At 32.5% G+C, this 17,721-nt stretch overlaps 1 protein-coding gene across 1 annotated transcript in view; it reads right to left on the reverse strand.

The window, feature by feature from the left end:
• The window catches only part of LOC149083109 (monocarboxylate transporter 10-like), a 134,003-nt gene extending 120,906 nt beyond the window's left edge, over window positions 1-13,097 (reverse strand). The window contains exon 1 of the mRNA XM_089236248.1: window positions 11,425-13,097. Coding sequence (XP_089092374.1) covers window positions 11,425-11,932 — 508 coding nt within the window. The 5' untranslated portion in view covers window positions 11,933-13,097. The remainder of the gene's footprint in view (window positions 1-11,424) is intronic.
• Window positions 13,098-17,721: the final 4,624 nt, after the last annotated feature.

A 17,721-nucleotide genomic window follows, 5' to 3' on the forward strand; every position in this document is an offset into this window, starting at 1 on the left:
TACGAAGAGTGGTGCTCAAATTATTTCCCTTTGAGAGGAATAATAAAGACTAAAAAATCCATTTTACCACCGAACATGCTCCCAGTCGATCGATCGATCGATCATAAAGAACAATAAGGTTATACCCTAAAGAGTAAGTCAATTCACATCGCTTTGCTTTCTACACTTTTTTCGCTCTACTTCTATTTATTACTCTTTCTTTCGTTTTTCATTAATGTTATACAGATTTTTTTTTTTATTTATTTCTGAAGCATCAAACTATACAAGATGGCGTTTATTGACCCTTTATCCAGCTCCAAGCTGTTGCAAAATCCTGATTAAATAAAGAAACAGCGAAAATCGCCTTTCTAAATGACGTCAGTAGAGACATTATTCGAAAAACAATTGCCCTTTTTTTTCCTATTTATTCTCTCCCTGTTTTTTTCGAACGATTTTTCTTACGTCTTTCAAAACGTGCAATTTATGGAGCACATAATAAAAACTTGTAAGCACGCATCTTACATCGTGCTTTGCCCTCTTCTTTTGTACATAACGATAGCGTATTAACACGAAATAGAACGTCGGAAACGAAATTGAATGCACGTCACATAAGCAAATCAATATTAATACAGTATTTCAATAACAGCAATTCAATCGTCAATATTTACTCCTGAATGAAATTTTAATTGGAAGGGAATCTTTCACTTACGTTAAGGTATATAACCGCGATTCTTGGCACTTTTCTTCAATTTTTTGAACTTTTTTGATGGAAAGTGTCTCGAAATGGTGAAAAAAATAATAAATTTTGTCAGGGGTATTCCGCAGGGCTATGGCCACATGTGGCCCTTGAAGCTTTTTGCAGTGGTCCACTGACATTGTTACAGAATTTATAGAAATGCTAAAAAAAACTCAATGAAGGAATGTATTCCAGAACAGGTGAAAGAAGCAATTTCAAAATTGCTTTTAGAAAAAATTTCAGAACTAATGAGAGAAAAAATTTCAGAATTAATGAGAAATAATTTCAGAATTAATGGGAAACAATTTCAGAATTAATGAAAGAAATACTTTTAGAACTATTGAGAAATAATTTCGGAATTAATGAATGAAATACTTTTGGAATTAATGAATGAAATACTTTTGGAATTAATGAATGAAATACTTTTGGAATTAATGAATGAAATACTTTTGGAATTAATGAATGAAATACTTTTGGAATTAATGAAAGAAATACTTTTGGAATTAATGAATGAAATACTTTTGGAATTAATGAATGAAATACTTTTGGAATTAATGAATGAAATACTTTTAGAATTAATGAAAGAAATACTTTTAGAATTAATGAAAGAAATACTTTTATAACTATTGAGAAATAATTTCGGAATTAACGAATGAAATACTTTTGGAATTAATGATTAATAATTTCAGAATTAATGATTCATAATTTCAGAATTAATGATTCATAATTTCAGAATTAATGATTCATAATTTCAGAATTAATGATTAATAATTTCAGAATTAATGATTAATAATTTCAGAATTAATGATTAAAAATTTCAGAATTAATGAGAAATAACTTCAGAATTAATGAGAAATAACTTCAGAATTAATGAGAAATAATTTCGGAATTAATGAAAGAAATACATTTGGAATTAATGAAAGAAATACATTTGGAATTAATGAAAGAAATACATTTGGAATTAATGAAAGAAATACATTTGGAATTATTGAGACAAATAATTTTAGAATTGGTAGAAACAACTATTCACAATTCATAAAAATTCATAATTAATGAAAAATATTTCCAAAATTATTGAAAGGCCAATATCAATATCAGAATAAATGAATATTCATGTTTAGTGAAAAAAGTTTTAGGATAAATGAGCATTCAAATTTAATGAAAAAATAATCAATAATTAAGGGGCATTTATAATTAATGAAAAAATTAATGATTTCAGAATTATTAACAATTGACGAAGAAAATAATTTTTCAGATTTAATTAAAATTCACTTTTAAAGGAAAAAATATATATCGTCAGAATTATTTAAAATTTTCATATTTAATGAAAAATAATCTCAGAATAAATAAAATTATCCAATAACATATAGTCGTCGTCCCATTTGGCTCATAGTCTTCGGCCCAGATGGGCTTTCCCATTAATATGTCATGTATGTATCTACAAGTTATAGATATCGTGGTATGACTTGTTGGCCCTCGAGCTTCACGGAAATTTGCTTTTTTGTCCCGCAACGCCTGAAAGGTTGAAGACCCCCGACCCCATATGCCATTTTCTATTAAAAAAACATTTTTACGTCAAATTCTGGACATAGTCTATGTAACATTCGAAACATAATTGCAAGAAATCCTATGAATGGAATGTTTTGTTATTTTAACAGTATATTCAGCTAGTGATGATGCAGGTTATGAACCGAAATTTGAAGGATTGTATGGCGTGCCCATAAGTTACACCCAAATCTGTTGATGTACGGTGTGAATTTTTTGAAATTTCCTCTGACATATCGAGTAAAAAACATTTTAATTAGACAAATACTTGTGATAAACCTTATATTTTTCTTCAAAACCTTAACCCTTTTACTACAGATTGTACTTTGAAAAAACTCTAATTTTTTTTTAATCCCTCACATACGTTGTTGGATGTTGGTATTTTGAAGTATAAAGGCTGTACAACTACTTTACGATTACCAGTACAAGGTGGTGTGGGACTAGTTTTTTAAAAATGTGTTAATTAATGAAATTCAGTTAGATGTTTCACACCTGTAAAAGTAGTTACTGCTTTGCATTTTGATGTTATGCAGTGAAAAACTGCTTTTACAAAATGTTCTCCTAACAAATGAATAACACAAATTGTGGCTTTCTTTGTGATAAAAGAAATAAATATTCATTATTATGCATTAATCAATATATTTCAATACGTGGTTTTTTATTCTTATTGTAAGCGTATAGTGCTGAGAAAACTTTTAGGTGCTACCAGATTAATTAATTGGTTGAGTACTGAATAATTTTTTGAAAAAAAACAAAATTTTCAGGCTTTAATTAGAAGTAAAATGACCTATCAATAAATTTACATGGCAATTATTTAATTTTTTCATAACTTGATATTGAAAGAGTTAACAATGTATGACGAAGTACCATATTAAAATTTTGTAATTATACAATCAATAAATTTTTTAGAATTCATGTTTCAAACACAACTATAATGTCAAAAATATTGCGTTCTTCATAAAACACGTTTAATTTTTATACTCACAGATTACTTGATGTAAAAACACTACACTAAAATGGTTTAACTTCGATTCCAAGTGTCATATAAATGAAATAAGGATTGTTTTTGAACCTCAATAAACTTAGGGCTTTCATAAAAAAGGAATTTAAAAAGAAATGAATATTTACTTTTGAAATGAAGTTTTAAACGTAGTCGGATACCTTAACTAAATTATATTCATCATCAATATTTAAAAAATATGCATGTACTAATTCAATACTGAACGAACTAATTCAATTATAATCTATCGCTTGTCACAAGAATCCAGACACCACCTGATGATGATGACTAGCCACTATCGTTACGAAAACGTTAAGACAAAAATGAAGTCATGCTTACGATTGATTGATTTGAAAATACAAAAATTTTCGATCTTAATTTCTATCTTTTACTGGAAAATTCTTGAACCCATTACTTACTATTATTTAACTTTTTCAAATAAAAATTATATAAAATGATAACATGAATGAAATATAAAAGAAAAACTGTTTGGGGGAAAAAGTTTTATAAAATTTAAATTATTAATCAATTAATCATTATTTATTAAAGATTTTAGAATTTTTTTTTTTTATTGAGTTTGTAACGTTTATAGCAGTACGTTCAAAATTTATGTCCGAAAATCAAAACTAATGATTCCACTGCTTAATTAAAAATAAAAACAAGCGTCCCAAAAAAGGGGCAGTGGTAAATAATGGGCAAATATTATATGTACATTTTGACATATAGTATACGGCTTTTAAATCATCTGACGGAACTGGGTGCATTCACAAAAAGTTGCGAAAAGCTTAAAACGCTCATCTCAGGAAGTATTCACAATGTATCAGTGTTTTTGATGTATGCGAGTAGATCTCGTTAAGACATCAAAATCCAATGATATATAATACTCTGGTTTTAATACTACTTCTCTTGTTTCGACACCAGGCTTGCGGGCCGCTTTCGGAACGCAAATGCAAATAAAAACAGACGGTGTGGCCTGTTAGACATTTCCAAGACAAATCTGATAATATTCATTTCATTAAGTCAGTACCTGTCACTCAATTCAATGCGCAAAGAACATATTCGCATCAAATCTTGCGATCGTGTCTATGACACGGCTTACCCCAATTCTTTTATTCTTTCGAGATTTGAGTTTTAGAGAATTTTTCCCGCTGCACATATTCAAATGAAGTTTGTAGCACGTCACTCAAGCGTATGAAGTCTCAAGTTGCGGTCGTGAAGATTTTATTTTATAAGTACACAAACACACACCACATACGTGGCAGTATAAAAACGTCCGGAACAAAATTTACAGTTTCAAGCTGAAGGGAGGGCTACACGTAGAAGGTGGAATGACAAATTGACTGCTTCCTCCAAGAGCGCATACATCAACAGGATATAACATACTAAACATTTGCGCGAGAGTTGTTTAAAGACACTCGTCCCGAATGATATATAGACCATCAACAAAATAAAGCATTTTTACGAACGGACAATAAATTCACATTTCATACTTCAAAATTGTGTTAAGGGAAAATTTTAAAATGCTTCGTTGTTTTTCTTTTTGCGCTTTTTTTATGGGCGTAGAGTAAAAAAACAGTGAAGAATTTTCTAAAACATTTTATCATGGCTTGGTATTCTGCCCAAAAATAATCTTGCTGTCTACTGAGTTTGAAAGCAATTGAAAATACCTAGCTTTTAGAAGAAGAGGGAGGGGAGGGAAGATGTATGTCACTTGGCATAGTGCTCATAATATGAGCACCAAAAGTTAAATATGTTGTTGACATTGGAAGTTACTGACTTCCTAAAAAGTTGAAAGTGATTTACGGTTACTCACCACAAGAAAGTGCGTTTTCAACGGTACTTTTTTTTTCTTTTTTCTTTTTTTAAAGAAGACATAATGATCCTCCAGAATCTGCACTTTTGCTGAAGCTCAAAATGTTTTGATAATAAGCTAGTTATAGTAGAGCAGGAGTTTGCAACTTTACAGAAATTGTGGGCCGAATTGAAACGTTCCACGAAGCCCGCGACCACCGCTCTGCGTGGTAAGCGATTAAGTGCAGCTTCACCCTTCAAGACTAAGTACATGCCATAGTATTTAGTATTATAGGGCTTGCAGCAAGGAGTTAGCTCCAGTTTCCCACTTTTGAGTTATACGTCTTTTTTACTTAATTTTTTTTTCGTTTTGTGCAAAACGAAAGAAACTCCATCAGTTAGCTCTTGTGTATCTCAATAGATAGAGCTAATACTATCGTAGCACTGGGGCGATATAGGGGTTGCTCCTGGAGATATTTTTTTATTTCCTAAAATAGCGAAAAATGGAGCTAACACTTGCTAGCAATTGCAAGCCCTTCAATTGTAAGATTCACAAGGGCTTAATATGACTGATGGGAAAAAGGGGGGGGGGGGGGAGACCCCCAGTTGAAGACGGAATTATTACTTTAATTAATTCGGAAATCACTTTAACTGATTCCGATAATTTTTCTTCGGCAATTCTAAAATTGTTTCTTTCAATAATTCTGGAATTTATTTTTTTCGTTAATTCTGAATTTATTTTTTTCGTTAATTCTGAATTTATTTTTTTCGTTAATTCTGAATTTATTTCTTGCTCTAATTCTCAAAATAATTATTTTTCAAAAATTTCTTACTCACTTGTCTCATTAAGGAGATGCTTTCAGAATTTCTGGCAATTTTGTAAATCAGACAAGTTCTCCTGTAAGTGCTAAAACGGCCTGTATCTCATGAACCGTTCATCGTAGACGTATGATTTCAATTTAGAAAATGCTCAAAATGCGTTAAATGCACTAGCATTCACAGGACTTCCGGTGTATAGGAAGTTCTGGTATAATGGAATATCATTCTTATTTCATTTTTTTATCATATAACCCCGAAACTTGTATTTTTATAAAACTTTAAATCTTGTGGTTGCATCGTCAAATGTATGGTATTTGAAAATAGCATGCCCAAAAAGTTCATTTGTAAAAACGAATATTTGCTGGGAAGATAATATGAACTAGTCGGGTAATATGGTTCAAAGTTAAGGAAACCATATAGTATCCAAGTTTTTTGATCAAAAAAAATAAGCGGCTGGGAATCGATTTAATTTTAACCGGTTAATTGAATTTTAATCGAATATTTTCTGTTACCATATAATATGAATTAGATACCATAAAAATATATTTTATTCATTTCACGCACGTATTCGGCAGATTTAAACGAATATAGGAATGTTAAGAAGTTAATGCTGCCTTTGGAAGCAATTTAATGTGCTGCCTTTGGAAGCAATTTAATGTGCTGCCCAAAGCAAAATACGCCGAAATCTGTGATTTACTTCGCAGAACCATCAGTGCTACTACTACTACTAAACCCCACACATGTACCTCGTCCATATCCCTCTGCAGAACTTCTAACGAATTGGCATCAGTGCTACTGCAGAAAAATCTGGAATAATTTTAGGAAAGGTGTTATATAAAACACTATTATGGGAATTTTTATCTCAGAACATTTTCAGTCAACCGCGGGCTCGTTGCAGAACAATGCAAAACATTCTGCTTTGCGGATGTGCTGAACATAATTTTTGTATTTTGTCCAACCCAATAATTTCTTCACTTGGAGATGATTACTTTTTTTTATGATTGGTTATTTTAGGTTCGTCACTAGTTTTGAAACTACTGAAATCATCAACATTTCTGTACAATTGACTTGTCGAAAAAAATTTGATCAAAATATTGATTCCAATATTTTTAAATACGATTACTTATCAAAAATATGTATAGGAACATTAATTTGTAAGATATCTAATCGATTTTTTCAAACAAATCAAGTTAATCTGCAAACATTTAATAAAAATTTTAATCGAATTATAATCTGACTTATAGAGTCGATTAACTCAACTACAATTTTTAACTGCGTTTAACAATTGATCGATTAACGGACCCGATTAATTCGAATCAGCTCTAAAAAAATGACTGAATGAATTTATAGCAATGATAAATGGAAATTTCACAGTTTGTTTTTTGTAGTTGATGATACTGGTGGAGTTATATAGTCTCTTTACAAGCATCACACAAAGCAATCTGCCTTCTCAGTCCAAAACACTCAAGGTGGGCCCACAGAGAACAGGGCACTCATTATATTCCCACACCTTTACTCTTCTATCTTCCTAAACTTTTTGTCTTGAAGAGATATTCTAGCCCAGCTTAGATGATAACGATACTTATATTATCCCATATTAAACGACATACCATTATTTATTTTGAAAAAAGTAATCATCATCCCATCAAATCGAAGAATCGCTGGCTAAAAAATGAGCTCAATACGATAAAAGGCTTTTCTTTTGATGCACATTTGTTCTCAGTTTCAAATTATTATAAGCACGCTTCCAATACTTAAAATAAACACTTCTCAAAACTTTCTTGAGTAAATTTCTGTAGTGGAAAAAACCAATATTCTCCTGTAGCCTCTCTTATGATGGTTACAAACAAGCGGCACTGGCCGTATAACATCCAGGCATGGCCGTCTCTATTATTCTGCAGGGAAATCGGGGGAGGGGGTAGAGGAAAACTGGATCCAAGATCTCTGCTTGGAAGGGAGAGAGGGGTATTTTGAAGAATTTTATCGCTGAGAGTGAAACAGCTTTTTCCCTCATCCCAATACAACAGGGAAAATAGTCATTTTCTGGATATTATCCTGAGGTGAAATCGTGAATAAAAGTCATCTGTTCTCCGCCGGGAATTAAATCCACACACAGATCCTCTTGCAAACCGGGCAACTGCGCTACCATATCTACCACTGTAGACACGACCCAGCCTTCCTTATTACTTTTTTATCACTGTTTCACTTGGCGGCGATACCTGAAAGCGGAGAAACCTCGGTCTTCCATATTATTCACCTATTCCACATACTCTAACCGCTCTTTCTATGTTTTTTAGATGCCGACTTTTCATTCTGAAATATATGAAATCAGAGGCCACAAAATATGTTTTGGACATGGGGTACTCCAACATATTAAGACGGCCCTTGTATTTTATCCCAAGTAAAAAATGAATTTACAAACAAAGATTTATTTCTATTAATGCATATTTCATCATCAGTTTTGATGACGGTGAAGTCTCACATGGGAAAACATCATCCTTCAAAATCCTTCCATCGTATGATAAACAGTGAATTGGTGACAATGAATTTCGCAATGATTTGATCTCTTTAAAACGCCGAATTTGTATAATACGCTCGCACCTAATAAACTTCCGCCTATTGTAATATTGACGTGTTATCCTTCGATAAGAAGGAACAGAGAGAAGGGAAAGGGGTGTACAACTACGTATCAGATCTTAGCCGTTATATGACATTGCGCTTCCATTTGCAAGCTCGTCACGAAAATTCCCAATTTTTCTTTTAGGGCTTACTTGTTTGTAAGAAGTGGTCGGGGTAAAAGAATCAGCCATTTTCGCGTCCTATCAAATACTCGCTCTCTCGATCAACTCCTCATCATAACGTGGCCAGAAATGGTAACACATAAGTTATGCTTCACATGTATGATATGAATGTTTAATGTTAGTGTATTGGGGGGGGGGGGTTCTCTGTCCGTGCCTCGTTCCGGCTATTAGACGTGTGAATATGCGCATATTTTGTTTCTGATTATTGAAATCAACTTTAAACAAAGACATGTTTTGCAATTTTGTCTGTGTGAATTTAAGGGAACTAACCGCGTGTTCGTATACTACTTAACTATATATGCACCTCGTGCATATCCCTCTAACGGAATCTCTAACAATCGGAACATGTCGAAATATGTGTTCTGAGTGTATGTGGGGGGGGGGGCACTAACGTATTTATATTGTCGGAGTTGCGCTCGTTTTGTGTTCTTGCTGTACGTATACTATTAAAAAACATAGGCAGAATAAATATATGGCATAAGCTGTGCGACAAAAAAAAAGTTTTATGGGGAATTTTATATGTATATAACGATGTGCTTATATATGAATATGATAAAGTAACTATCGTAATGACTATATTACGCATTTGTTATTAAGAATACGCCAATTATTTCCATTTTTAAGATGCGTAAGCTTTTCATAGTGTGTATGTATTTCAAAAAATGGTCATCATGCATACAGAAAAACTGTAGAAAGAAAATGTAGAAAAAAAGATTGTTGATCAGTGTTATTATTATTTCTTCTTTTTTTTTTTTTGGTGATATATGTTTTTATATTGGGTATTTTGGTGATATTTGGCATACATATTATTTATTATAATGTCTTAGCCACTTCGTTGAGCAACTCATCTGTTGTGGCCTTTGTATTTGTATTATTTAATTGCAAATATTCATGCTAAGATCAATGAATGATAGTTTTGAATTCATAAAAACACATTCGTTAATCAACTATCAACGCCGAGATGCTTACGAAACAACCGACATTATAAAAATACATCCAGTGCAACATTACTTTCACCAACTGCCAATTCGGAAAACAAAAGACGCCTAATACAAGGCGCACAAGCATGATGTTAGACACACCACTGAATATTCTGACTCGACTCAAATGGTACCAAATTACCCCATGCGTATGGAGCGGAGTTGAGCTTGGTCAGGAAAATAAATGGCTAGAATAGAGTCATTTAACATGAAGAAATCAGTTTTGTACTACGTTATATTCGCATCATAATCGAGTCTCTATATGACGAAATCGCTTTGTTCCTTAAAAAAAATTCTTCAGAGGAAAAAAAGTTTTTTTTTTCCGTGTAGAGTTAATTAAGAGAAAAATTAGAGTTTCCTGATAAAAGAAATTCGTTTTATAGAAAAAAAATAGTTATTCTCAATTAAAAATATTTATAAAACAAACATTGCTACTCACCCCCTCAAAGTTTGCATATCGATAAATGCAGTCATGGTTCCATATGTATAGGCATCATTGTGTTTTTATTTACCGTATGTTCCTTGTACTATTTTACCCCATAACTAAATCATTTTTGTAGAATCGAACTCCATTTATTTAGACATTTGTTAGGCACAGCCTTACCTTGCACCATACAAAAATGAAATCCAATCCTTTTTTTAAACCGAATTCTAAAGATACTGTAAGTACTCTCACATATATCGTTAAGAATCTTTTATACGTAATTTCGAATTCATATTGAAGTAATTAAAATTAATTCCAAAATTTTATTATCTATGAATATTATTTTAATTACCATTATAAATCACGTTTCATGAAAGAATTCGACATAGAATTTAATAACGAATAAACTCTATTTTTATTACGTAAAAAGTAAATATTCAATTTTTTTAAAAGATGTTCTGGTACCGAATATGTTACGTCAGTTCTCCAATACGCATCTAGTCTCCAAATTTTAGGTAATTTTTAAATAGAGTTATTTCACGCTGTTAAAAAAAAAATACTCTTTTTCAAAATTAATTACCCTTAAAATTTTGGAGAGGAGTGAAATTAATCTTGGAAATTATATTTTTGGGTAAAAACACTGTGCTATGGTAAATATGATAAATTGGCAATCGTCTCGGTAAGTTTGATAAATTTATCACTTTTACCGGCGACTATGACATAATGCCCAAAAGTGGTGTTTGTAAATTTTAACAAAATTATAAATGGTAATTTGATAAAATGATACGTAATATCGGGGTAAGGTCGTGAAATTTTGTCAAAAGAGAGTTCATTTTATCGGAGCACAATCGTAAATGATGTTAAATAGGAGTTCGTATCATCTAGGTCCGATTATAGATTTCATCAAATCGGAGTTGTGTCGGGGATGTTCGGAAAAATTCGTTAAAAATCGCGGAGTTCATTATATCCAGTTCAGACTCTGGCTCATATGTACTTAATAATGAACCTTATCACGGCAATGGGACCTATTTATCATATTTAGCAATAGGAAATGGCAATTATGCATAATAACCGGTAAATGTGATGAATTTTTTATGACCTATCATGTTTACTTACAAAGCTTGGGTATTATGCACAATCGCCGGTAAAAGTGATAAATTTATCAAACTCATCAAAATAGTCGGTGATTATTCATAATATAAGCGGATTTATCACATTTATTGTGGCATATATATACTGCGTATGTGATGAGCAAGTTTCAGTCACTGTGTATGCATGGCTTAGTGAAACTATGTGGGAGATATACACGACAATTCATCGAAAAGCAAAATCAGTATTGAGTTACTCACTCGCTTCGTCGGAATATTCCTCGCCGAACTCCTTGAGAATCTCCCTGTGAAGGACTCCAAAGGAGAGCAATAATCCATTAGTCAACATGTTTATTACGAATCCGCACACACATATCACCCATCCCCAACCGCCTTCGGGATAATAATGCTGTCTTATAGTCGATATCTTGGGATTATCCAGAAGCGAAGGTTTCGTCGAAGCGTTCGAGCTGGACGCCCCGGATCTCGTCTTCCTGATCGGGATCGGTTTGCCGCCGATCTCGTGGCTCTTCCTGAAATCGGCATCTCCGTCCAACACGCCGTTGTTATCTTCGAGCACCACAATCTCATCCTGGTTTGGAGTCTCTCCGGTCAAGGCACTTCTATGGTTCGAGAGATGCCGCCGCTGATTCTCTTGCTGACTCTCTCGGATGTCTGAGCGAAAGTCCGCCGACGCGTCTTTTCCTGATCCGTCGATTTTGTCCGACTCGTCCGTGTCAACGACGATCGGTGTTATAACATCACTCATACTTTTCTTTTTTTTTCACTGATATTCTTTCATAATTTTTAAGGACTATATTTTTATGCGCATAAGAAAATTATTTTCATCCATTATTTTTGCCTTCTTAAGAACTTCCAGACATCGAAACTTCAAGTTCTTTCGTTGTTTGTAGTAATTGGAATATTCATAATATATAAAAATGAGTTTCAACATACAGATATTTATCAAGGAACTTTTCTTTCACTTATTTCTTCGATACCATTTTTTTAAAGAAAACTAAGCTTTGTTCTTATAAAAATTATCTCTCTTTCTTTCCGTGATCTTCTCTTTCTAATATTATCCTTCTTGCAATTAATAAGTTTACATCTTAATTATTCAGCTCATGATCTGCAAACAGACTGGTTTCTAACACATAAAAATTCATAGATAACACTCCGATAACATTCAGAAACCTCGGAAAGTCCCAATAACCCTCTGGAGCAGAACATTTTTCTCGTAATTACTACTTAATGTCATTTGTTTGCACGGAATCATCAATAATAAATCCTTCCACTGCTGCTCCATCATACGTAAGAAGGAAGAGGGTGTTACCGTCAAATGTCTCGCATTTAAAACGAAATTTACGTTGACTTCCATGTTAGAACGTTTCAAAATTTTTGATACTATGAATATTTAGCTAAATAAACTTCGCAATAAAACATTGCTCCGCGAATAATTCGTTAGCAGAGAGGATAAAAAATATTTACCTCCAAGAGTCGTATTTCCTTGGATTTTTAGGATTATTAAATCCTTCATGTCCATAAAAAAAAATCCGATGCCGAAAAATAAGTATCGACATCGTCAGAAAAAAAAAATTCCAAGTAATTTTGTTTTTCTCCCGCGATTTCCTGTAACAAGTAGTTCAAACTTTTCTCCGTGAGGAATACCGAGTGAAAGTTAACTTATTAGAGGACCGATAAGTTTGATGGGAAAAGTTTGTGATGATGGTAAAGTAGGTATAAGAGAAAGATAGAACACGCTATAAATGCACATCTCTCTGGCGAGCGAGATCGAACTGATGTCGGAGAGAAGTTGTTCAGCAAGTGGGAAACGGATGATGAAATGTCGCCGAACGGAACAGCGTTGTCGGTCGGTCGGTGCTGCTGCTGGTTACGTTACGGAGAAAACGTTTCGAGGAGGCAATTGCAACGCCCTCGGTTGGGGCCCCGCTTCTCTCTTTTACTTTTCATTATTATTATTATTATTATTATTTTGGCAAAACGAGCGACTTGCTTTTTCCAACGCGCGAGCCTCCTTTTCTCATCAGTTTCATCCTCGTCCTATCGTCAATAACAGCTGCTGGAGGTGCGATTAGAACTTTTCTGCTCGCTTTCGAAATAAAAGTTTTCAGTTTTTTTTTTGTTTTTTTTTGCTGAAAATCATAATTATTGCCCTTAATTATTAAGCAAAAAAAACTGTACAAAATAGTTCGAATAAAAAGTGTTTTATATGTAGCCTGAATAACTTGTTATGAGGGTCGAGAGCAATGTCTCAATAATTAAACCTTCCTGTTCTGGATCGTCTACGGTCCAGCATTCATTTGAATATACGTGATAAATACATGATCAAAAAACACACACAAACACATTATACTTATTTATTTTTTCAATTATTTTTTACTTTTTTGGTATTTTAAAAAGCTCATCTTGTTCTGTCGTTTCAGTATATAAGACACGGATGTATAATTGCAATACTTTTTTTATCTACAAAGAGTTGATTCCTTCCGGTGTCATTTTTTAAGAGCAGCTGAAACTTTACGTGTCCATAAAGTGCTAAAATCGCACCAAACTGAAGAAAATGGAAATACAATTCAAAATAAATACTAAAATGTTATTAAGCGAAATTTCATCTGTTTATAGGTAACATTAAAATCAAACAAACTGTATAATTTACTCTTATATAATTAAACATTTTAGCCAATTAAAAAATCTACTCCTAATCAACTGAACTGAAACAATTCTCATTTAAAATTTGCATCCATTTTCGTAAGAAAAAAAAATTAATATTTTATATGGGGGGTGAATCATAGAGGGTTAGAGCAGCGATTCTCACCCAGAGGTCCTTTGAGAGGTTTCAGAGAGTCTGTGAGCGTGGATGAGAAAACAATTAATTTATTGTTTTAAAATTGTTATCTGCTGAATTTTATTCTGTGGAGGGGTTCATGGTTCTTCGTCTTGATGCTAGGATTGTCTCTGGCCATCGTCTTACGGGCATAAATGGTCCGTGGAACACAAAAATTTATAAACCCTTGGGTTAAGTGATCTCATACCTTTTATCATAGTCAAAAAGCCTCAAAAACTCTAGTAGAAATATCATTGAAAATATTATACAACGATTTATTTCAAAGTCGAAACACATTTTTCCGATTGTTATGACCAAAATTGTGTTGGCACACATAGCATACATCTTTAACACTCATTTTTTGCAAATATTTACATGTTTAAGAAAAAAAATGTATTGTTAAATATTTGCATCAACATCTTGCGTGCATAAGAAATAATAAAATTGCGTAGCATCATTATACATATTTTCCTACGTATAATCCACGGGATTCTTTTTTATATTTTGTGATTCTTTTTTTTATATTTTGTATTTCTTTTTTTACCATAATATTTTAACGCATTGTCCATGTGGATTATGCATAAAAAAAACATAGGAATTTCTTGATACGGATTATAATCCGTTGCGCTACGTTTTAACCGTAGATTTTTCTATCCAAGAGGCTGGAATAAAATATATAATTTCAAAAAAAAAAATACCATAAATATATATGCTTTACGCATTAGGTAGCGTATAGATCTGAATATAAAAAGTCAGCATTTTTCTCCCGAAAACATTACAAAAAACCCGTGCCATTCTTCCAGATATCGGTATTGTAAAATTAAATTTTCACATGGGAATTAAACGCCACTGTGGACTATAGGAAGAAAATTACGGCTATTGGATAAAAATCCACTCAAAATAAAGAAAACTAGTCAAATGAGACGCAATATTTTAGATCCGTTCATAAATATTTTATTTATACTATAAAAAAACATAACTCTCTCAATTTTCTAACATTCAAGTTTTAAATTCGATTTTAAATAATATTGAGTCTATATGAAATTTTAATCTTTTCTCTCACTTGAATAGCTTTCTTCATTTTTAATATTTGATTTTTATTCAATTATATTGATGTCATGCAAGCAAGGTGCTAATTCATGCAATTTTACCATGCACAAAAGGTGACGATGTAATATTGAACAATACATTTATTGTTTACGTTTGAAAATTTGAAGAAAAAAAAGCATTAAAAATACGTATAAAATTGTATTGGATAAATATTTCATTATAGGGACAATTTCTATATGCATGTCATACAAAATAGTGCCGTATGCCTGTGAAAAACAGTTTTTATATGAGACATTCTGTCACTCGTGCTTATGCGTTATTTGAAAAAAAATGTGGTTTCAGAGTCTTCTGTCACAGTGTTCTTCAACCTTTTTACACTTGCGAACCGGAGATTAAAAATTAAACGATTTCGCGGGCTGGAGGATATGAGAGAAATAATTGGTGAACCGACAAAAGTTAAATAAACAGGAGGAAGACAATTTGCTAAAAATAAATAAATAGAAGAAAATAATAAAAATTATAAAAAAATAAGTAATTAAGATAAATATTAGACTAAATGAGTATTTTTTGGAGTGCGAAAAATAATCCATTAGGAGGGGGCATAATTTGCGGGTCGACGAAAAACAAACAAGAAAAAAATTGCAGAACGCCAAAGAAAAATGAAAAAGAGGAGTAATTCGTAGACCGGATGACGGTAGAAACAGAAAGTGTAAAAATTGAGAGAAAAGGTGGGAAAGAATAGCATAAACGAGGGAAAGAAGCATTAGCCGTTAGTTTATGCTGTTCTTTCCCAACTTTTCTCCTATTTTTGAATTCAGATATCTTGGCGGATATTTAATTTTTTTGTTTTTTTATTATTTTTTTATTTATTATTATTATTCAGAGAGACGTGGCAATCAACTTTCGCATTGGAAGTTAGAGAACAGAAGGACGGTATAAAAATTTAGATTTTTTTTTATTTTTTGACAAATTATTTTCATTCTCGAAACTGGTACAGTGATTCTTAAACGCATTTTGAGCATTTTTTTAATTAGAACCATATCTCTACGACGAACGGTTGATGAGATAATTGCCAAATTAGGACTTACAATCTTTATATGCAGTATTACGGTAAATATGATAAATCGGTGATTATGCACAAAGAAAAACGATTGGTGATTATGCATAGTGAACGGCAATCGAGCATAATAAGCGGATTTACACCGAGAAAACATGTATGACAAAAAATCAGAGGAAATTTTATTTTTATCATTATATTGCCTAATAACATCTGACATTTGACTTTATATGTGGTCATTTCACACACATTAATGATTCCATCTCGTTTTTAATTGATATTTATACGATGCATAAACTAACACTCACTACTGACACTTGGCATTTGGCAGTAATGTCGAGAGAGTGAGAGAAACACTTGAGAATATATTTCCGGAATCATAAAATGTGGATGGAGAGACGATGATGATGGAGACAGGAAGGATAGCCTTATGCTGTTCTACTGCTGTGACCGTCCTCTTTTCTCTTTCCACTCGTCTTTGTTTATTCACTAGAAAAGTTACTCTCGGTTTTCCAAATCTCCACGTTCTCACTTGGGAAAGCAGGAAAATGGCACATCCGGGAAAGAAAAATAGTTCTATCTAAACAAGAAATCTAATGAATAAAATTGTGCGGGAAGAAAAAGATAGAAATCTCTTCTCATCTTGCGCCGTGAAAAATTAGACTCCGGAAAAGTCATTACAATAGGTCCCAAATAACTTGTGTCTCAAAGTTATTTATATATACTGTCTCAAAAAGAAAAGGCATTTTTTTTCTGTAGATTTCATGTAAAATCAAATGCTGGTAAAAGATTATAGAACAAAAATAATTTTTAAGTCTACATCCGGAATTGTTGTGTAGTCTCATGCTGCCACCTATCAAATAAAAGCTAAACTATTTATTATAATTTGTCAAGTAAAATTGGTTGTTGGTTTTAAACCGGTGAGCATCATGGAAATGGATGGTATATGATATGATAACAATCTTGCGTATGAAGTCCAGTAGATGGAATTGCTATCTCGCATCATATTTGCTGGATAGAATGTCCTCCATTGCTCGAGAACATTCTCGCTGTTAGACAGCTGTAGTTTTTGCTGCTACAAATGTGTGGGTCCATGGCAGACACCAAGATTTCCGGGAGGTTTACGAATAAAAAAGTTTGGGAACCGCTGGTTATGATTCTTCAAGTAAAATTAGTTGTTGGTGAAAATGAATAGAGCATATAGTATGATACTATGTAGTTTTAATTTCATTCTACATATTGGCGTAAATTTTATGCTCCATAATATCTGTTATAATAATGATTTTACTAAAAATATAAAAAATATACTAACCGGTATTATGGCGCATAAGATTTACGTCGGTTACATCGGGATACAGCATGAAAATAAATAATACACCGTATTTACTACATATTGTTCATTTTTAAACTTTTTTTTTTCAAGCCGAGCACAATTCAGGTCTATCGCCATTGGCAATTTACTACCTTGTGAGTTGTGCTGAAAGTGTAAGTATGTGTACCTAACAGTCTGAGTGCGTATCTAGTGTTGTGTATGATTTTTAGTGCCTCCATCTATATCTCAAAAGTGAAGTGTAATGACTGAATATTTGTACTGTTTGTAGGAATGTTG

Source organism: Pholcus phalangioides, unplaced genomic scaffold (genome assembly GCF_987345545.1).
Source record: "Pholcus phalangioides strain wild (caught in Gottingen) unplaced genomic scaffold, Ppha-v1.0 ptg000009l_1, whole genome shotgun sequence".
Taxonomy (NCBI): domain Eukaryota; kingdom Metazoa; phylum Arthropoda; class Arachnida; order Araneae; family Pholcidae; genus Pholcus; species Pholcus phalangioides.